The following is a 22,123-nucleotide window of genomic DNA, read 5'->3' as shown; positions in this document are numbered from 1 at the left end:
ACCCATTTTTTTTGAAATGGTCATAATATCCAAGAGGAACTGGGTACCAGCATACATGCATAAGGATGTTTGTGGTATCATTGTTTACAATAGTCAAAAACTGGGAATGACCCAAATATCTATTAAATAAATAGTGATAAATTCATACCATGAAATACTATACACAAATGAAAGTTAGTGGACCACAGCCACAAACTGGAACATGCATGAAACTCACATACATAATATTGACAGAAAGAAACAAAATATTAAAGATATTTTCTTTATGTTTCTACTTATGTAAAATTCGAAATGAGAAAAAATTGAAGCTATATTGTTTAGAAACTATAAAAGTGCAAAGAAATGACTATGAAATCAGAATAGTGGTTATGTCTAGGAAAGAAAGGTATCGACTTTGAGATAGACACACAGAGGGGCTCCTCGAGTATTGGCATTGTTCTATTTCTTGACCCGGATGGCGATAATAATGGGTGTTCACTTTATAATTACTCATTACAAAACAGCATGTTTTAGCACTTTTCTGAATGTATTTCATATTTCAAAATTTTTAAAATGAAAAAAATGTGTTATCTTCCAAAATAAATGGCAACATTTATGTGAATATTTCAGTAGTTTCATTGTTTAGCCCTAGAAATTCTTAAATCTATTTTACTACAATACAGGATTAGGAATAAAAAGAATATTTAACTAGAAATGTTACTGGGGGTGCCTGGGTGGCTCAGTCATTAAGCGGCTGCCTTCGGCTCAGGTCATGGTCCCAGGGTCCTGGGATCGAGCCCTGCATCGGGCTCCCTGCTTGGCGGGAAGCCTGCTTCTCCCTCTCCCTGTGCCCTTCCCCCTGCCTGTGCTCTCTCTCTCTCTTTGTCAAATAAATAAATAGAATCTTAAAAAAAAAAAGAAAAAGAAAATGTTACTGGGCACAAATTCATTTCCCTATTGAGTATTACATATAAAATAGTTTATCTTGGAGATATATTAAGGATTATCTCCCTGTATTTCTTTCTTCATCTTCTCATACACCATTAGTATTTTGCTCAAATAACTTCAAGAGCAAACTTGAAGAGACACCAGATGCTACAGCTTATACTTGAGTTTAAAGTCAGTCTGTTGAAGTATAATTTATATGCAGTAAAATTCATCTTTTTTAGATGTACAGCTCTATGAATTTTGGCAGTTATGTAACCACTACTACAATCAGCATATAGAATATTTCCATCGTGCTAAGGCTGCTATTTAATCTTCTATTTTGTTTCTATAGTAATATGTGAATAAGGTAAAAATTAAAAAAAAAAACACACAAAACCCTTCAAACAGATATGTAATGTCAGATTCCTGCCTGAAAGCTTTTATCAAGTTATCTGCAGGGGTTAGGAACAATCTTTAATGATTCCTAAGGATTGTTCCCTGTCACTGTTGCAGGGCCAAAAATTTAAATTAAGAAATGGTTTGTAGGGGCGCCTGGGTGGCTCAGTCGTTGAGCGTCTGCCTTCGGCTCAGGTCATGGTCCCAGGGTCCTGGGATCGAGCCCCGCATCAGGCTCCCTTCTCCGCGGGAGGCCTGCTTCTCCCTCTCCCACTCCCCCTGCTTGTGTTCCCTCTCTCGCCGTGTCCCTCTCTGTCAAATAAATAAATAAAATCTTAAAAAAAAAAAAAAGAAATGGTTTGTATCACTGTCTAGCAAGCAAGGAATGCCTTTTATTATCATAATTAATGCGTTGTATCTGGAACAATTAACAGTTAAGGGTCCTTTCATTTTCTGTGCTATATACATAGATCATGAGGAACGAGCTCTTAGAGAAGCACTACAAACATGGAAGCAAGTTTCTGACTTCATTTCCAGATGGAACAACACAAATATTGTATCCTTTCAACAAGTTGTTTTTATTAGCTTTATTTCTTCACAGAAAAAGAGAAAAAAATATATAGAAAACTATAAAGAAAAAACAGATATTACCCAAATCCTACCACCCAGAGAAAAGCTATTAACATCTTTTTAATATATCTTTCCTTTTTTCTATGAGCATATATATAATTCTTTAAAAATTAATTCAACTCGTTATTCATATCTTTCAACTTGCCCTCTTCGTATAATATTAAATAGCAACGTTGAGTATATCATAAACAATAAAGATAGAAATACACCACCATTTTTATAACCACAAGGTATTTCATTATAGGGATGTACCATAATTCATTTAATCTAACCACAAAGGCGGTTTCATAATTTTTTGCCTTATATACAACAGCTAAATGAACAACTTTTTGCAGACTTTGTTGCATACTTATCACTTATTTCCTTGAATTGAATGTCTAGGGGTAGTAACTCTGGCTAAGAAATTACAGACATTTTAAAGCTTTGATAGATTTTGTCCCCCAGAAAATGTGTACCAGTTTACACATCCATGAGCAGCACATTATTTTTTAATACAAAAATTCAATATCCATTTTATGGAACACTAAGTTATTCATCACTTGAACTTCTGCCTGGTGGCCAAGCCATTTGCTATTTTGACATAAAGGCCATTTAATACATCAAGGAAAGTAAAAAAAACAAAAAACAAAAAAACTATGAAATAAGGAGAGCTTTTTGGTGAATGAAGGTCCCACTTTTATAGGAGAAAGTCATGTTTAGTTTTAGTTTCCTAAAAGTTTAGTCAAACCCCAATAATCAACCAGAAAAATGACTTTCATGGCATAGGAAGTATACGAAGTTTTTGTTCAGGCCCCATGAGAAAAAGTGTAGGTTTTGTCTTAATTATATCAATAAATTTTCCATAACTCCCCCCAGATTTTATTATTAGTTATCATTTCATGCCCTGGCTTTAATTCTTAATTCTCCTGAAAGCTTTGGCTGCTTTTCAAAATGACTCAATCTTGTGTTTACTTTTCTTCTGGGCTTTGCTGATCAGCTTAGAAGGGACTGAGTATTAACAGTAAATTATCCTCAGTAGACTTTACTCATTTTGATGCTATTGTAAATGGAATTATTTTCTTAATTACATTTTCAGAATGTTCACTGCTAGTATGCAGATGTACAATTTAATTTTTGTACATCGGTCCTGTAGCCTACAATCCTGTGGAACTCATTTGTTAGTTCTAATATATTGTTTTGTGGATTCCTTAGGATTTTCTATATATAAGAGTAGGATAGTTTCACAGCATTCATTTCCAATCTGGATGGCTTTCGTTTCTTCTTCTTTCATAAAATTTCCCTAGTTAGACCCTTCAGTGCAATGTTGAATAGAAGTGGGGAGAGTAGACATTTTCATTTGGTTCCTAATCCTAGGGGGAAATCACTCAGTCTTTCACCATTAAGTATGATTGATGTCAGCCATGGGTTTTTGTTAGACACTATCAGCTTGAGGGGTTTCCCTTTTATTCCTAGTTCATTGAGTTGTTTATCATGAAAAGGTATTGGATTTTGTCAAATGCTTTTTCTGTGTATATTGAGATTATCATTTTTTTGCTCTTTATTCTATCAATATATTTCATTGATTGATTTTTAGATGTCAAGCCAACCTTGCATTCCTGGGATAACTCCACTTTGTCATAGTATATATGTTTTTTTATATGTTGCTAGATTCCATTTGCTAGTATTTTGCTGAGACTTTTTGCATCTTGTAAAAATATTTTGATCCCATAAAAAGCATAAAATTATTTTTGTAATAACAGTAGCTCTCATTCCAGAATGGTTTCAAAGTCTCTCTCATAAATTGAATTTATTCCCAGAAGGACCATTAGAACAACTCAAATGACCTTATCTGATCTCAGCTACCCATCTGGAAACCTAGCCATCATCCAAGTGCCCAACAAAGTAAGTGGTTTCACTTGTATAGTCCAAGAAGACATGCCAACTGACCCTGCGATCCTGGCATTGCTAGATTCTTCTGGCAGAAGTTCCTGCTATCATCCCAATGGAAATGTCTGGTAGGCTCCTAGGTTTCTCCTGCTGCCATTTTGGGGGGGGGGGTGGTTGTGAAATTTTACTTTTTCTTTTATTTTTTCCAACTTTATTGAGATATAATTGACATATAACATTGTGTAAGTTAAAGGCATAAAATGTGTTGATTTGATACACTTAATATTGCAAAATGATTATCACATTGCATTAGCTAACACCTCCATCACGTCACATAATTATCACTTCTTTTTTGTGTTGAGAACATTTAAGATATACTCTCTTAGCAACTTTCAAATACACACACACACACACACACACACACAGTATTATTAACTATAATCTCTATGCAGTACATAAATCCCTAGAATTTATTCATCTTATAGCTGGAAGTTTTTTTTTTCCCTTCAAATGATAAAAATAAAAATAATTTAAGAATTATTTAAGTTAGTGATCTTTAGATAGTAATGTTCAACTCAGAGAAAATTTTTATTTATGTCATCCCATTTCTTCTCAGTGGAAAAATCCCAGGCAACTATGTAAAACAAAGCTCATGATATTCTTTCTATAAACTGTAAGAAAATATGAACTTTGTGATTTCAATATTAGAAAAAAATCTCTAAACAAATTATATGGTCACCCAAGGGATTTGTGATAGGAATCCAGGTGGTCTCTCTAAGAGCCTATGCCTGTTAATGTTATACTACCTCATCTATGGAAATAATTTACAATGGATAGCTGCCACACTGTGTTGTTATAGTTTTTTGTGTGTGTGTGTTATGTTTTGAGATATATCTATAACTATTCCAAGATTCCTATAGCCACAACCAACAATAACATACAAACAAAATCTCGGCAGATCCTGATCTTATTTTGATCTACGAACTTATCTATTCTGTGACTTTGCATTATTTCATTTAGCCTGAGGAAGTGAAATTTGGGTTCTAACTTCAAAGGCACTTCCAACTTCCTGAGCTTTTCAGAAAGAGATACTATTCCCCTTTAAATTATTTACAGGAATAACAATCTCATCTTGAGAAATTCCATTCATAATTGACAAAGTCTGGACATTCTGCCAGTATTGAGAAAGTTAAGACATTTGTGTTTTTCAGGTCTAATGCAGTAGTCAGTCCATTAACCCTATGTGTAGTGGAGAATTTCTATTTATCCTTTCGGGGTTCAATAGCAATTCTAGATTACATCTGGTCAGGTACTGTATTAATTGTCACCAGATATCCATTGGTTTCTAGAATATTTGCCCTCTCTATGAAGTCCCCTGACCCACTAGCTGGATCCCTGGTCCTCTGATGTGACTTCTGCATACTCTCACTGCCCCTTCTAGCTGCCTCTGCCTTTCGTATAGCAAGCCCATCTCCGCTGCTGGCCCCATGTTCCTTGAAGGCATACTCTGAATCTTTGCCACTACCAGCATGTATCTGTACGTGATATAGACTCAAATAATGTTTATTAAATGAACAATTTATCTACATAATTTTAGCCAAGTATTATTTTCATCCACATTCCAAGACAAAAGGAAACTTCCTCCTCCCACATACAATAAGATCATCACCTCAGTTTCTCATTTGCACTTTTGGTATTAGATTACTGCCATTAATCAACAGTGGGGAAATAAGATATGATCTTACTCTAGGGCCCCTCATGGCCAATTCATCTAGTTTTTGAAAAAATAATTTATTATCAAATTCAACCACCTTTCTAAATACCTGGAACTGGGTATTTACCCTATTCCTTCTCCTCAAGAAAGCAATGGCGATCCAAGTTGGAAGAAGGTGAGAGAAGAGGAGATAACTAAGTAGAATGGCAGTCCTTAGTGCCACTGGAGCTCAGACTGTGCTGGGCCTAATATGTATGTAATGTAGTAAAATGTGGCATCAGCTACACCAAGAGACTGGGGAGACCCCATTAGTCTAAGCTCCACTTTGTGCTCCATCACAAGGCTCTTCACTGGCACTCTGAGCCATCTCAGAGATGTTCCCTGAGCCTCTCCTGCCCACACCTGGCCCTGATGAGAGTCCTCCTAGAAGGACTCCTGGCTCCCAATTGCTGGGTACTGTTAGAACACAGCTGTCCTGTACTGAGGCCAATGGGGCCTTCCCCAAGACTTACAGCCACTGGTCTTCATTTTGTCCTGGGGAAAATCTAAGCACTGGTATTCTCCCCTCTTCAGGTACAGCCTGCTCGCCTCTTCTGCATGTCTTCTTGTCCAGACTAAACCTTCCCTGCTCCCCCTTCATTCTCCCCAGCACACAGTTTTCCAGATCCCTTTATGATCCCAGTTCTCTCTTTGGGACCCAGTTTGGTTTATCAGTAGGTCTTGGATTGGATCCACCACTTTAAATTAGTATAAAATTCAGTCACAGTATTATCATTCCCAAGATTACCTGAGGTTTTGCACTATTCGTATGCTGTTGGCTAGCATTAACTGTTGCTCCCCTTGGCTAGCAAGCGACAGGGCTAATTTTAAGGTCGAAGTATAATGTTACTGTTTATAATTTTTAATTTCCTTTCTGCCCAGGGTATACATCAATATCTTGGGAGGTCAATACTCAGATCAAGCTGGCAACAGAATAAGGGCTTGGAATTGGTCCAGTTCTGTCGCTTCCTCACCCTTTGTTTCATTTAAACCTGTCTTTCTGGCTTTGAACCATTACATTGGAATTCGCATCCTAGAACAAGACAAGATTTCAATCACTTTTCTAGCAATGGGCCAACAGGCAAGAATCAGCGTTGGGACCAAAGTGAAGGTAGGTACATTTTTGAAAACAGTTCTAAGCATTTAGAATAATAAGAGTAAATGACTTTTGTTAATGTTATTACTGACAGATTATACTTGCGTGTAATCTACTGTCCACTAAGAGTTTTGGAATTCAATGAAAAAAACACATAATGAAAATTTCATATGGAATTGAGGTAACCTTTTTGTTTGTTCTTCAGAAATTCCTTTTAGTTCAGAGTGGATCCAACTAACGTTTACTGTGTTTACTCTGTGCCCAAGTAGTGCTACTTTGGGGGTTTGGTTTTAGGATTTTGTATTGTGTTTGTTTTTCCTTCGTGCTATAGCAGAAAGCCCTGGGCTGAGTCAGGAGACCCAGGTTCTAACCATGTTCAAGACCAAGTATAAGTCCCATCTCCTTGGAGACACTTCCCAGACCTCCTAGCCCTTTGCCCAATCAGGGTCCGGCATGGCTTTCCCTAGGGTATCCATGTACTCACTTCTGTCCCTGCACTTGCTGGACCATGCTGCCTTACTTGCCCTTGGGGCTGCCTTTCCTACCAGATGGTGAGCTCCAGAAGGACAAAATCTCTGCCTTACTGATTCCTCTACCCCACCCAGGGCATGGCCTAGAATACATTCTCAGTAACTGGCAGTGGTTAAGAACATGGCCTTCAGGTTACAGGGACATAGTTTCATACCTCAACTTTGCCACTTAGCTAAGTGGGTGAACTTGAACTTCAGTTCCCTCTTCTATAAGATGAGGATAATGATTCCCACCAAATAGATTGCTGTGAAGAGTCAATGCGAATGCAAAGTACTTCTCATGGTGCTTGGTACCAAGTACTCAGTAAACGATAGCTCCATATAGAGTTTGTCAATTATATGTCAATAATGTTGAAATATATATAGATATAGAGATAGAGATAAATAGAGGTCTATGTAGCTTATCTAGTGTGTGGCTCTGAACAAGTCCCTTAAACTCTGAAACCCTTTGTTTCATCAATTATTAAAGGAAGAGATTGCTCCAGATTTCAAAGGCGTTGTCAACCTCGAAAAATTCTACACTTTTAAATAAGTGGAAATATAACCTCAATATTCAGCACAGGCAGGAATATCTCATAAAGACCAAACAAAAGGGATACTTCGGAGTCCGCCAACAGAGAGTGAGGGTCTACAATGTGCTCAGTATTATTCCAGCCACTTTTGGTCAATCTGGCTACTGCGGTTAGTGGTTCAGACTCCAGACAAACTTCTTTGTTAGAAATCTATAAGATAGGCTTCTTTTGGTACATTACATTCATGGTGAATGCATTCTTAGCAAAAACGTAAAAAATGTTCCCTCTCTCTCCCCCCTCACTCCTTAGAAAAGAATTTTAATCAGAAAGTCATTGTGATGCAAAAAAAAAAAAAAATTGATGTTAAAAGTTTTTCCATTTCTCATTGTCCTCATGTTCACCCTTATGTTAGGTTTTTAAAAATTACAAAAGTGATATGTTAAATACATTTTCATATTTAAAGATTCAAATAATATAGAAATAGAGTAAAAAATCAAGATTCCACTTTCATCCTTTCATCTATTCTAACCCCTTTCCCAAAAGTAATCACCACCCCAAATTTAGTATTCCTCTATTCAGTGTATTTAAAAATTATTCCTACACATCTCTTTTAAAATAAAAGTTGAATCCTATTGCTTGTATTGTTGGGGGGATTCTCTTTGTTTTTGTTTTCCACTTAAGGAGTATTAGGGGTTTTTCCATGTCTACATTTCCAAGCATATTTGTCTATTTTATTTTTAATTGCTCCATAACGTTTCATATGCACTATAGTTAATTTATACCACATAGAGCGGCCTCCCAGTGACACGGGCCAATTATTCACTTCCTCCTCCTGGAAGCATTCCTTGCCTTGCTTCCAGGACACTGCTCTCCCTTGATTTTCCTTCCACCTCGGGGACTGTTCCTTCTCATTTTTCTTTGCTGACTCTCTTCACCTCCCCATTTTCTACATATTGAGGGGCTCCAGGCCTCTCCCTGGGGCTCTTCTTCATCTCCCTAGATGGTCTCATGGAGTCTCACTCCCTAGGTGGTCTCATGGAGTCTCCTGTCCTTAAATACCACCTCCATCTTGATAACCCTTTCATTTTCTCTCCCATGAACTTTTAGCTTGCACATCCCGGATTCCAACCCTGCATCTCTGTTTGCATGTCTAAGAGGGCATTAAAAACTTAGCCCCTGAAATTACATCTTAGAGCTTGCCCCACCCTCAGTCCTCTCCACCTTGGACAATGACAACTGCGTTCCTTCGGTGCTCAGGCCACTTTGGAGCAGTACTCCCCCTCTCCACATCACAGCCTCACATCTGTTCCCTGCAGGTCCTCTAAACCCTACCTCCCATACAGCTCCGGTCTCAAACCCTTGGTCTCAAACCTTCTCATGTCCTCCCATACCATCCTTCTTGTCTGCCTCTTGGGCCGAGTCCATCTCTTATTTAAATCATTATAAGAGCTTCCTGAGTCTCCCTGCTTCTGGCCTTCCCCAGGTTGACTCTTAAGGCTCTGTCGTTAGGAAATTCAAGATGTTGACTATCTTCTTGGCACGTTGTGCCTTCTGCCTTGGGCCGGCCTGATCTTCCACCTCACGCACGTATTAGCTCTTCAGCTCTGCCCATTACAGGGCTCAGTGTAATCAGTAAAGTTCTTTGTTTTTATTTTGACAAATAGATTATAATATTATCAATATGTATTATTCCCAATGTCCCTACTAGTGACCTTTGCCTCAAATGCTGTTCTGTATGATGTTAAATTGCTACACCTGCTTTCTTTTTAGTTAGCATTTGCTTGGTACATTTTTTGCATCCTTTGATTTTCTGTGTTTTTATACAGTTTTAAGTTAGATGTGTCTCTTGCAAACAGTATATAACTGGATTTTGTTGCTTTCCCCAACCTTATAGACTTAATCTTTTAATACGTTTTATTTTAATGATCACTCTAAAATTAACACCTCTTTTTTTCTATATGCACAGAATTTCCAAGTCCTCTAGTTATTGCTTCTCTTTGACAACAATAATTCTCTCCAATCCCTCAGAAGATATTTACCATATATATCCCAGAGTCTTCCTCTGGCTACTGTCTCCTTGAGTATTGGTATCTCTGATAGGTAAATCTGGCCTCTCTCTCACAGCCTCAAATTTCCTCAGATATTTGGTGATTCCTGGTTGCGTGTTCATTTTGTATTTGAGAATCCCTGCTTTCCTGCATGTTCTGCTTACTGAAGTTTGTTTGTGGGGACTGTGGGAAAGCGGTATGCGCTGTTGAGGGCTAGAAGGCTAGCCCCAGTGCCAGACTTCCAGCTCCAGCCTGTGCAGCCTGGGGGCACGGGGGTTGAAAACGGGAACACCCCCACCCACGTAAGGGCTGCCTCCCAGCTGATCAACTGATCCTTCTAATATTTACCTCAGGGCCCCTCCTCCTTCTCACTTCTGTTAACTTTGATCTCAGGATGTGTGTGTTTGGGTTCGTGGTTACATTTGGTCATTTATCTCTCTATGGATATGTCCCATCTGTTTTTTGATATTCAGGAATTCTGTAAGATTATTCCTGTTGATCTAAATCTTTTCTATTTCCTAGAACCATTATTGATTTACTCTCTTAAAAAGTTTTCTGTGATTCTATGGAATTCGGGATTGAAGGGAAGTTAAAAATGCTGGTCCATTCTTTGTTACTCATCCGTCTCATACTCCCTCCCCGTCCTTCTGTCCCTCCCCTCCCCCTCTCCCTCCCCTCCCCCTCCCTCCCTCCCTCCCTCCCCCCCCTCCCCTTCCCTCTCCCCCTCCCTCCCTCCCTCCCTTCCGATGCCGGCTCCTGAGGGAATGCCGTGCGTGGCGCGTCTCTTGCAGGTAGGTGGTCACTCTGCTCGCAGCAGGTAGTGGTTCAGCTTGCATGTAGCCCACCCCACTGAGGCTAAACGCCCCTCCTCAGCTGGTCCCGAATCCACACACGGGAAACACAGAGCAGAGGCCAAGGGAGGCTCAGGGAAAGGTTCCTGCGGACCGGCTTCCTGGAGGTAGCGGCACGTTTCAGAAGGAAAGGAGCTTCAGCCGTCCGGCTCCTACTTGAAAGCTCAGCTGAGGTGCCGACGCCTTCTCTGAGGAAGGCTGCCCGCTCAGTGCCCTCCTAGCCTCCAGTCCAGCACTGACCACGCTCTCCCCACTGGGAATCGCCCCCGCGAAGGGACCGTGCTCGCGGCATCTTGGTGCTCCCCTCTGTATATGCTGAGGCATTACTTGAATAACCTGTAAGCCTTTGAAAGTATCCAAATTCGACGTGGTCAGGCCTGCTCTGGTCTCTCAAATCTCCGCAGCATTCTAGCTCATTCCTCCTTCAGATGAGATTAACACCGCTGCCCCCGTTTGTAGATAACGAGACTCGAGACTCCGGGGATCCAGCTCCAAATTAGTGCCGCCCGCACGCCTCCTCCCGCCTCCCCGCTGCCACAGGTGGACCCTGAGCTTCCCTTCTCTTTCTCTTTGCTGAAAAGCTCCCTAACCCTGAGGAGATTCCGGTTCTCCGGTACCTGAATGGGGATGACCTGCTGCTGCTGGCCAATTTAATAAAGATTCGACGCCTGTTTCATAAACTTGAAGGATGTGCGCATTTTCCCTCCAGCCAGGTTTGGGAAAAATTAAAGCAACCTTCCTACCTTTCCTCACTTTCTGTAAAACTAATTGCCCTTTGTCACAACTCCGGTATAAAGAAAGATACAATAAAAACAATATCAGCTATAATAAATGAAAACACTTAACAAATGATGGTGCCTTCATTTTTTGTTATTTTGGGAGGCGGTCTGAGAGATTTCAAGAAAAGTGTAATGACCAGGAAATACCAAGAAATACGCTTTATTACACGTTTAGAACACATCCTGAGTCACCAGTAGCTTACATTTGAAGTTGGAAAACTAAACAACTCACTTTCGGGACACCAGAGAATGAGCGTGGTCATTCCTAAGTGTCCATTATCAGAGTTCTATCAGGAAAACAGAAAGCAGGGAGGATGAGATGCTTCCAAAACCATCCGAAAGGCTCTGGAAGTGAAGGTCAAGGAAATCCCCTGCTGGCTCTTGGGAAATCTGGAAGAGAAGGAGTCTCAGGAAGCCATGAAGCCAACAGCACCACAGTGAGCAGGAGCTCTTCCGGATGAGCTGCAGTCTCACCCAGGAGCGCAGGATCACAAGAAGGGGCCATCTACCCCATGTCCACCCCTCCTGCCCACCTCACAAACTTCATGCCTCTCCCTAGGGAATGGACAGAGGTTCCTAGACTCAGGTCTTGATCAATGCTAAGTGTTTCAATTTTATTTTTGCCTTCTCCCCTCTTCCTTTTCACTGATGAATGAAGTTTTAGTTTCTATCAAGTGAGACAAATATTAAACTAATTGAACTAATATGTATCTGTATAGCTCTTAAAAAATAGCACATTTGTACAACACATAACAATCACAACAAAGCCTTAACTGAATCTGTTTTTTGTACATCAGTAAGAATTATATTGGGAAGCTAAACCCAGAGTGGATACTGAATGAGGCCTTGATTAATTGGAGACTGGCGGGATAAAGAAATGATATCCTTTATTGTGTGGCTTCATGTTTAGTGACAGAATGTTATTTAAAATTATCTTCACTTTTATACTCTGGTTTCTCTTCAGATCAGATAAAGCTTTCACCTTTTAAAATTATCTTAACTTTAAAAATAATTACATGTAATAAAGAAATTGATGTTCCTTCTTTAAAAATGTATTAAAAATAAAAATGTTTCCAAGTGAAGAACATATCTATATCTATTAATCTATTAGGGTCATATCTCAAAGCAGTTTTATTTACTTAAAGGATTGGGTTGTTAAAAATAACAATAATGATGTATCTTATTTTGAGTATATATACAAAAAGTGGATTGGGGTATGCCATAGATTTTATATCAATGTCTGCTTTTCCATATGGCTGTTTTAGGCAATCTCAGTATTGAATAATCCACTCTGCTAATTCATGGGTGGTTTTTTCTTTTTTTCACAATAACAACCTCTTCAAAAAAATTAAACTCTTATGGCCATAAAGTTGTCATATACTAATACTACATAAATTGAGGGAGAAGAAAACACTTCAAATGTGTAGGTTTTTCCAGATGTAAATGTTAAAGAAATTACTGATGTGCTTAGAGGAGTACTACAAATCTTTGTCCCTCTTTATTTCTGATCTCAGGATTATGACTTTTATTTTTATTTTGTTTATGCATATTTTAGATTTTATGTACACATTTCTGACAGATAAAATAATCATATTTTAAGAAGACATATATGCACTTCAATGTAACTGATAAGCAAAGAAATTACAACACTTTGCTCCAGGTAAAGTTGGCAGCAAAGTGTGTTCAGCAAAGCCCTGCCTGGATCAAGATGTAAAAATCATGTCCGGTATATCAGCCTACACAAACTTTTTGCGATATATGAGCCAAATATTTTAAAGTACATTTCACTGGTGGCCTTTTCTGCTAACAAAAGTAATACCAACTTGTTGTAGAAAATTTGGGAGATTACAGAAAAGTATAAAGATTTTAAAAGTACTCATAATCCCACCATAGGGAGACAGTCATCTTTAATATTGTGCTCTATTTCTTTCTAGTCCCTTATCTGTATTTATGTATGGATATTTTTTTCTAAGATTTTTTATTTATTTGAGAGAGAGAGAGAGCACAAGCAGGGGGAGAGGCAGAAGGAGAGGAAGAAGTAGGCTCCCCACTGAGCCGGGAGCCCGATGTGGGACTCGATCCCAGGACCCTGGGATCATGACCTGACCAAAGGCAGACACTTAACTGACTGAGCCACCAGGGCACCCCTGGATATGTTTTTAAAAAAATTTTTTTTCAAGCACGGGAATCAGTCATTGCCAATAAGCATTTTGACAGCTGGAGCAGCCACTCTGGAAAACAGTATGGAGGTTCCTCAGAAAGTTGAAAATAGAACTACTGTACAACCCAGCAATTGCACTACTGGGTATTTACCCCAAAGATACAAATGTAATGATCCGAAGGGGTACATGCACCCCAATGTTTATAGCAGCAATGTCCACAATAGCCAAACTATGGAAAGAGCCAAAATGTCCATCAACAGATGAATGGATAAAGAAGATGTGGTATATATATACAGTGGAATATTATGCAGCCATCAAAAAAACCGAAATCTTGCCATTTGCAACGACGTGGATGGAACTGGAGGGTATTATGCTAAGCGATATAAGTCAATCAGAGAAAGACATGTATCATATGATCTCACTGATATTAGGAATTCTTAATCTCAGGAAACTGAGGGTTGCTGGAGTGGTGGGGTGTGGGAGGGATGGGGTGGCTGGGTGACGGACATTGGGGAGGGTGTGTGCTATGGTGAGTGCTGTGAATTGTGTAAGACTGATGAATCACAGACCTGTACCTCTGAAACAAATCATACATTATATGTTAAAAAAAAAAAAGAGGATAGTAGGAAGGGAAAAATGAAGGGGAAATCGGAGGGGGAGACAAACCATGAGAGACTATGAACTCTGAGAAACAAACTGAGGGTTCTAGAGGGGAGAGGAGTGGGGGGATGGGTTAGCCTGGTGATGGGTATTAAGGAGGGCATGTATTGGATGGAGCACTGGGTGTTATACGCAAACAATGAATCATGGAACACTACATTAAAACTAATGATGTAATGTATGGTGATTAACATAACATAATTAAATTAAATTTTAAAAGATAGGAAGAAAATTGCATTTCTACTCCCCAAAGAAAGTTGTAGAAATTAGTCTCTATTAAATGGAGAGCTACTAAATAAGCCAATAAATTAAATGCACACTATTTGTTAGTAAAGAAACAAATACCTTCTGGAACTATTAGTATTTCCATTTTCACAGGTAAATTCACTACCAGTTTATAAAAAATAAATGAATGAATAAATAAAGCAAAATCTTTTCAAGTTTAAATTTTAATGAAGGTACTAAATAAAATTGGTAACATTTGGGATGCCAATCACATATTCAGAAGCAAATGTTATACTTTAATAATAATTTTTTAAAACACAGAAATGAACTGTGCTTTTCTCCAACTGTGTTAGATAATACACAAAGGGTGATTTAAAAATGTATTTTACTTCAAACTCAGTAATTATGATCATTCTATTGTTTCATTTTCCTACAACAGATATTACGTATGTATATTTTGTGCTCTACCTTATTCCAGAAACAGTGTAAGGAATCTTTTAGGAATATATTCAATTTAGAAAAAGAAAATAATTTTAGGGCACCTGGGTGGCTCAGTTGGTCAAGCAACTACCTTCGGCTCAGGTCGTGATCCTGGAGTCCCTGGATCGAGTCCCGCATCGGGCTCCCTGCTCAGCGGGGAGTCTGCTTCTCCCTCTGACCCTCCCCCCTCTCGTGTGCTTTCTCTCATTCTCTCTCTCTCAAATAAATAAATAAAATCTAAAAAAAAGAAAAAGAAAAGAATTTTAAAGCATGTAAATATAACTGAGGCACTATGAAATGGGTTAAACTATTTCAAAAACACATCCCCTAGTCCTCTTGCTGAAGCCAGCACAAGACAACCTACAGTGAAAAGATAACTCTCCTCAAATTACACGCTTTCTTGGAGGGAGTGTCTTACCAGACACTACACTCGATCTTAGCTAAAAGGCTGAGAAGCGATGGGGAGCGATGGGGCGTGTCTTGTCATTTTTTCCCCTATGACACAGAGTGAAATGCAGGAACTAGGAATACCCTGGTTGGAGCCAAACTGGCAAATCAAAAGCAGGTGATAAAGACACTGTATGTGTGTCCACAGCCAGAAAGAGAACCGCTGGACTCTCTCTGTCACACCTCGTGGTGGCCCAGCAGTAGACGATGCACAGAACAGTCTAGGTGCAAACCAACACTGCTCTTCGCACCCACTTTTTACACACTGCTCTACAGGACTGGCACTGAGAAACAAAAACAACGGCGTAACGTCCATCCAGATTCTTCAGAGATGATGCTCAATTGAATCATTTTCCAAATACCCCGGGCGCTTCCTCTGTGTGAAACCATCAAGCAAAGTGACAACACAGTGGGAAAACAGTCCACCTCTTGCTCGCCTGTTGATGGGAAAACCTACAAACACCTGACAAACACTGAATGAATCAACAAAGGGAAATCTCTACCGGGGATATACGTGGCATGGAGCGGAATTCTGGGTGTCTCGTCGCTGCTCCAGCCTAAGGACAGACTAACAGTGCCCCCAATTCAAAGGCTAGTTCTTACCTCAACAGTGCGTGGAGAACCTGGTTTTCTCTGGAGCTGCGCTGTGCCTGCTTACAGATTTGTCAGACACACAGCTGGTACTCTCTCTGTGTAAACCGAATGTATTCATAAACCAGGTTTTCATTCCAGGTCTAGAATTCACCCCATTTATTTGTTCATCTGCTTAATAAACATTTATTAAATGACTCCTTTGTGCCAAGCACTGGTGATACAAAGTTTAAAACCATAGTTTCCTCTCTCCAGGGAAAAAGAGAGCATGACACAACAATGAGGTAAGTGCAGTGACTGGAAGTAGTACAGGGAGCACCCAAAAGAGACCACCTGTCCCAGCCCAGGATCTAGGTGTCATGAGGGGTGGAGGGCACAAAGGTGAGCGAATCAACTGTTCGATCTCAGAATAATCACAGTATTTTCTCCCAGAAGCAACAAGTAATCCCTTAGTAGGTCAACTGGATGCAGGAATCACCGGTGATTCAAATGATGCCCACAAAGTCACCACTGCCCAGACGATGAGTAAATGAATTATTCTCAGAGCCTTGAGGAGTCTTCCACACAATCAGTTAGCAAGAAAGGGCCAGAGGTGAGTCAGGCAAACCTCATCCTTTACTAAACACTTATGGAAGCAATAACGACCTCCAGAAAGATGGCGGGAGTCAGCGGTTCTGGGGATTGCAAGTAGAGGGGGTGGTGGCCTGACTTCAGTCCAAAGAAGAAGGTTCAACTGTGCACAGAGTCAATGCATGAGATCTTGGGACATCTCAGAAGGAAACAGCACTAGACAGGGTGTCTGTATAGGATACCATCAGGGTCCTCCACATTCACCCTAATCTATACATACACCAGTGATCAGAAAAATGCTGGGACAGTGAATGTGGGAGAAGTGATAGGAAGGGGTAACAAGTCACCAAGTAGAGAAGGCATCAATGTGTACATTTTCACTCAGTAAAAATTTGGCACATGTCAGGCATTGTATGTGGTCCTCATAGAGTTTATATTCCATTGAGAGAAACAAAGTAAATAATTTCAAATTCTGATAAATACAGTGAAAAAAAAAAAAAACCCAGTAATGTGAATGAGAGCTATGGGTTAAGTAGGAAGATAAATAGGAGGACTACTTTATATTATGTGTTCAGAGAAGGCCTCTCTGAGGGGCTGATATACAAAGGTTGAGAAGAAGCCAGTCATGCTGGGCACCTGGGCAACTCAGTTGGTTAAGTGACTGCCTTCGGCTCAGGTCATGATCCTGGAGTCCCGGGATCGAGTCCCGCATCGGGCTCCCTGCTCAGCAGGGGGTCTGCTTCTCCTCTGACGCTCCCCCCTCTCATGCTCTCTCTCTCTCTCATTCTCTCTCTCTCAAATAAATAAATAAAATCTTAAAAAAAAAAAAAAAACCGGTCATGCAATGAGCTGGGAGGAGAGTGTCAGGCAGAGAGAGCATCCGGCTCTGAGGTGGGAATGAGTTTGCCTGCATGTTCCCGTCACAGAAAGAAGGCCACCCAGAATGAGGTGAGGCTGGAGAGGTTGATCAGGCAAGGCAGGGCCGTGTGTGCCATGGCAAGGAGTTTGGATTTTATTCCACAGACACTTGTCCTTTTCTTTAAGGGGCTCCAATTTCTAGTCTTTGGAGTTGACCCTGCACTTTTTCTCTGTCTTATCCAGTAATGACAGGGGGAGCAAGGACGAAAAGCCACGGGGACACCCAGGTACCTTTGGAGAAAATATAAACTGGCAGCATCACTTTGGCCAGCAATCTACACTAATAAAGCTGAGGATGTGTATACCCAACACAAGGAGACAAAAACAAGCTTGTGCACTGCAGCAGTTTATAATAGCAAAACAAATTGTCCATCGACAGAAGAACAGGCAAATTGTGGTGTGTTATGGACTGAATGTGTTCCTCCTAAACTCATATGTTAAAATCTAATCCCCAATGTGGTGGTCTTTGGAAGTGGGGGCCTTTGGGAGATTATTAGGTCATAAAGACCAGGCCCTTTAGAATGAGGATAGTGCCTTTATAAGAAGAACCCAGAGAGTTAGCTCATGCTCTTTCCTCCACGTAAGAATAAAAGGAGAAATCAGTCTGCAACCCAGAGGAGGGCTTTCACCAGAACCCAACCATCCTGACACCCTGATCTCAGACTTCTGGCTTCCAGAACTGTGAGAAATAAATTCATGTTGTTTATAAGCTATCAAGTCCATGGTGCTTTGTTCAGCAGCCCAAACTAAGACATGGTGTCTCCATACAGTGGAATTTCATACAACAGTGAAAATGAATAAACTATAACTATCTGAGTCAAAATAAACAACCCTCAAAAACATTCTCATTTTGAAGGAAAATATCAAAAGGGAAGAGGACTACTTTCAGTATTATTCTATTTATATAAAAAAGTCTTAAAACATGCAAAGCAATCCCACATACCACTTAGGTAGACACACCTATGTAGAAAAAGTATGAAGAAAGGCATGGGAGTGATAAACGTCAGGGTTCGGGCTAGTGCTTCCCACTGGAGGCTTACACGATGGGGAGAGGGATGCAGGGCTTTGACTATCTCTCAAGCAAGGTGGTAAGTTCGTGGGCCTTCATTAATTATTCTTTATATGTATTTTTAATATCCAAAATTGGTCTTTTTTTCTCTTTTAAAAGGCTAGCCAGAAGCAGGCGAGCAAACAATAGAAGGCACTTGAAGAATTTTTTAGGAGCAGCAACGATCTTTGACTCAGCAGAAGCTTTAACTGGATTCTTGAAATCAGAGTAGGGAATCAGACCATGTAAGCCAGAACTTAGAAATTTCTTCTCTCCTCAGCCAAAGAATAAGTGATGTTCCTTTAATACATGACAGTCTTGTTTTTTAACTCTACCCTTACATAATTCACCAGAGACAGAGACCAGATTCAGAGCTTAACATGAACCATTCAGACATTCTTTACTCAGGTTCATTCAATTCACGGATTATCTGGAATGCTCACAGGTGATATTTTTCTATCTAAAAAGATGTGCTACATTTTCCTGTGTCCACACTACCTGACCCCTTTCCCCAGTGCCAGAATTATGCTCTTGACAATCCATTCACTGCAGCATTCAACAGAGATGGGGAAAAAAATCTCATTCCTAATTCCATAAAATCAAATGATGTTTTATGAACTCCTCTGTGGTCAAAAGGTAGATATGATGGTTTTTGACTAATTCTACAACAAAATAAGAGTGGGAGACAGGGTAAACTAATCCTCTGTCACACACCTCCATTGATTATAGTTTAAATCTCACATAATCCTGCAAATTTCCAACAACACCACAGACTGAAAGATGCTAAGTGACTTACTTAGGTCTCACAGCTGACCAGACAGTGCAACTAGAACTAGTGAGCCCTGGTCTTCAGATCTGATCCAATGTTCTTCCTTCTGTTCCTCGCCTGGATGCTCTTTGCCCGGAGCCAGAGCCCCGAGAGCCATGGGCTGAAGTGGAAATCATTGGTTAGACCATCCAGGGGCGAGTCCCACTTCTCCACCAACTAGCTTTGTGCCCTTGGGCTGGTTACTTAACCTCTGTGAGCCTCAGTTCTCTCAGCTGTAAAACGAAAAAGATAAAATCAAAGTCCCACAGCTATAGTGACCATGAGAGAGAATAGAGGTAGGGTGCCCAGCCCGCGGCCAGCTGTGCTCAGCCATTAGGGCCACTGTGATTGCTACGGAGACCCGGCAAAGCCGTGCCGGGATCTCAGCAGCCCATTCATACAGTCCTTCCCAAACCAGGAAAGGACCTCACCTCTCTTCTGAGGACCAACAGAATTAGAAATCGATCACAGAATAGTTTAAAAGTACTAATAGGAATGGAAAGCTGATTTCAGAAGAGAATGATTTCATTATTACTATTAAAATAAGTTATAAGTATTAAAAATAGTGGAAGTAACTTTGTATCATACAAACACATTGGCTTCTCTGTTACCCACAGATTAGATAGAAAGTACTAGATCAAACATACGCACACAATTCTGTAAGGGCACATTTAAGCTTCTGCCACGTTTATTGTTTATCAGTCCTAAAACAGATGAAATTTTAGGGTATGGATCCATTTCTGCTTCATTGAACTACAAAGACAAGGTTTAAAATAAATTATATCCTAGTGAATGGCCATAGGCCCTCCAGAAGGAAAAAAGCAATCCATCCAGACCAGTGATGTCAAACTTTTCCCTTCTCATGCCCTTAAAAAAATGTTTTTAATGCATGTTTTCCCTTGCATATCTTTCATTTGATGTCTATAAGGAAGGATTCATAATAAGTTTAAGAAGTTGTGAGGAACGTAATTTCTAATGTACTGTGAATCTTGACATTTTGAAATAAAACATTACTTTCTAAGATGAATTCAGTGGAATCTAAATGCCACCAACCTTAATGTAATATGACACCCATGCTTATCCATGTAAAAAATATATGAACTAGCTCTTCTTCAACATACCACCAGTTTGAAGATCACTATTCTTTCCACTTTGGTATGTATTTTAAAAGTTCCACATAATAAGTAAACAAATGAACAAACACCACACACAACATACAAATATATATACATACATTTTATATTATATATATGTATATTTTTATACTTATACACACATACATATATATATGCACAAAATCAGATGGCCTGGATTCTAAATTTAAATTGGTCTGGTATATCATATGACCTCACTAATATGAGGAATTCTTAATCTCATTATTTTTTTTTAAAGCTTCCCAGCTGATTCTCCAGAGCAGCCAAGGTTGATAACGACTGGATTAGGGCTAACATCAGGGAGAAAATCCATTTCCCTAAAAGCATCCTAATCAGCACAGACTCCTGCCGACACTGGGACCAGCACAGTAGGTAGGGGCAGCAGGGCCTACTCCTTGTGTTCTTTCCCTTTGTGCTGGAAAGAAAAATCACCACCTCTACTCTGAAGAACTCTGGGACACAGTGGTTGTCCAGGAATTCAGGGACAGCGAAGGGTTCTGTCTCGTAAAGCATACGGCCTCATGCAGAGATCAAGCGGACAACCTCAGACTCAAAGGAAATGTGCTTTTTTTTGTTTAATCTGCTTCTCTGAAGAATCACTGCATCAGTTTCAAGTGTAGGGCTATTCCATCATCTGCTGTGTTGCAGGGCTTCGTCTCCCTCTATAAGCAATGTGTCTGGTGTTCTACTGGCTACTTTAAAGATTTTTCTCTTTATTATTGGTTTCCAGAAGGTAGAAAAGCAATAGGAAAAAAAAAAATCAATGAAACCAAAATTTGGTTCTTTGAAAAGATCAACAGAATTGACAAACCTTTAGCTAGACCAGCCAAAGGAAGAGAGAAGACTCAAATTACTTCAAACAGGAATGAAAGAGGGGACATTTACCAAACTTACAGAAATAAAAAGGATTATAAGGGAAAACTAGGAGCAGCTGTATGCTAACACATCAGATAATTTAAATGAAATGGAAAAATTGCCAGGATACACAAAATACTGAAACTGACATAAAATGAAATGGAAAATGTGACTTGGTCTATAATAAGTAAAGAGATTAAATTAGTAATTTTTAAGTTTCCACAAAGAAAAGCTCAGGCCCAAAGAAAAGATAGTGTCACTGGTGAATTTCACCAAATAGAGAAGAATTAAGATGAGTTCTTCACAAGTTCCAGAAAACAGAAGAGGAATAGACACTTCCTAACGCATTCATTGTATGAGGGCAGTATTACCCTGATAGCAAATCAGACAAAAATTGCCCAAGAAACTACAGATCTACATTGCTTGTGAAAAGAGATGTAAAAATTCTCAACAAACGCTAGTAAACCAAATCCAGCAACATATAAAAAAGATTATACACTGTGACCAAGTGAAATTTATCCCAGAAATATAAGGCTGGTTTAACACCTGAAAATTAATGAATGTAACAGACAATAATACAGCATAAAAGGGAGAAAATATGATCATTTCAATAAATGCAGAAAAAGCAGGGGACTTCCTCACTCTGACAGAGGACATCTCTGGAAACTTCACAGCTAGCATCAGGCTTAAAGGTGAAAGACTGGATGCTTTCCACCAAGATCAGAAAAGGCAAGGATGTCTGCTCTAGTTACTTCTAATTATCATTGTACTGGAGGTTCTGGTCAGGGCAAGAAAAAGAAATAAAAAGCATCCAGATCAAAAAAGAAAAAAAGTAAAA

General features: G+C 39.6%; 1 protein-coding gene across 1 annotated transcript in view; it reads left to right on the top strand.

Annotated features, from left to right (window-relative positions):
* ERICH6 (glutamate rich 6) overlaps positions 1 to 11,530 on the top strand; it is an 18,738-nt gene extending 7,208 nt beyond the window's left edge. Inside the window, exons 4-8 of the mRNA XM_081811903.1 lie at positions 1,149 to 1,225; positions 1,773 to 1,858; positions 3,771 to 3,926; positions 6,434 to 6,662; positions 11,170 to 11,530. Of these exons, the coding sequence (XP_081668029.1) occupies positions 1,149 to 1,225; positions 1,773 to 1,858; positions 3,771 to 3,926; positions 6,434 to 6,662; positions 11,170 to 11,433 (812 nt within the window). The 3' untranslated portion in view covers positions 11,434 to 11,530. The remainder of the gene's footprint in view (positions 1 to 1,148; positions 1,226 to 1,772; positions 1,859 to 3,770; positions 3,927 to 6,433; positions 6,663 to 11,169) is intronic.
* The last annotated feature ends 10,593 nt before the right edge of the window (positions 11,531 to 22,123 follow it).

The sequence above is a fragment of the Leptonychotes weddellii genome, chromosome 1 (genome assembly GCF_054177405.1).
Source record: "Leptonychotes weddellii isolate Sample4059 chromosome 1, ASM5417740v2, whole genome shotgun sequence".
NCBI lineage: Eukaryota > Metazoa > Chordata > Mammalia > Carnivora > Phocidae > Leptonychotes > Leptonychotes weddellii.
This window is presented reverse-complemented; position numbering and strand designations above follow the sequence as displayed.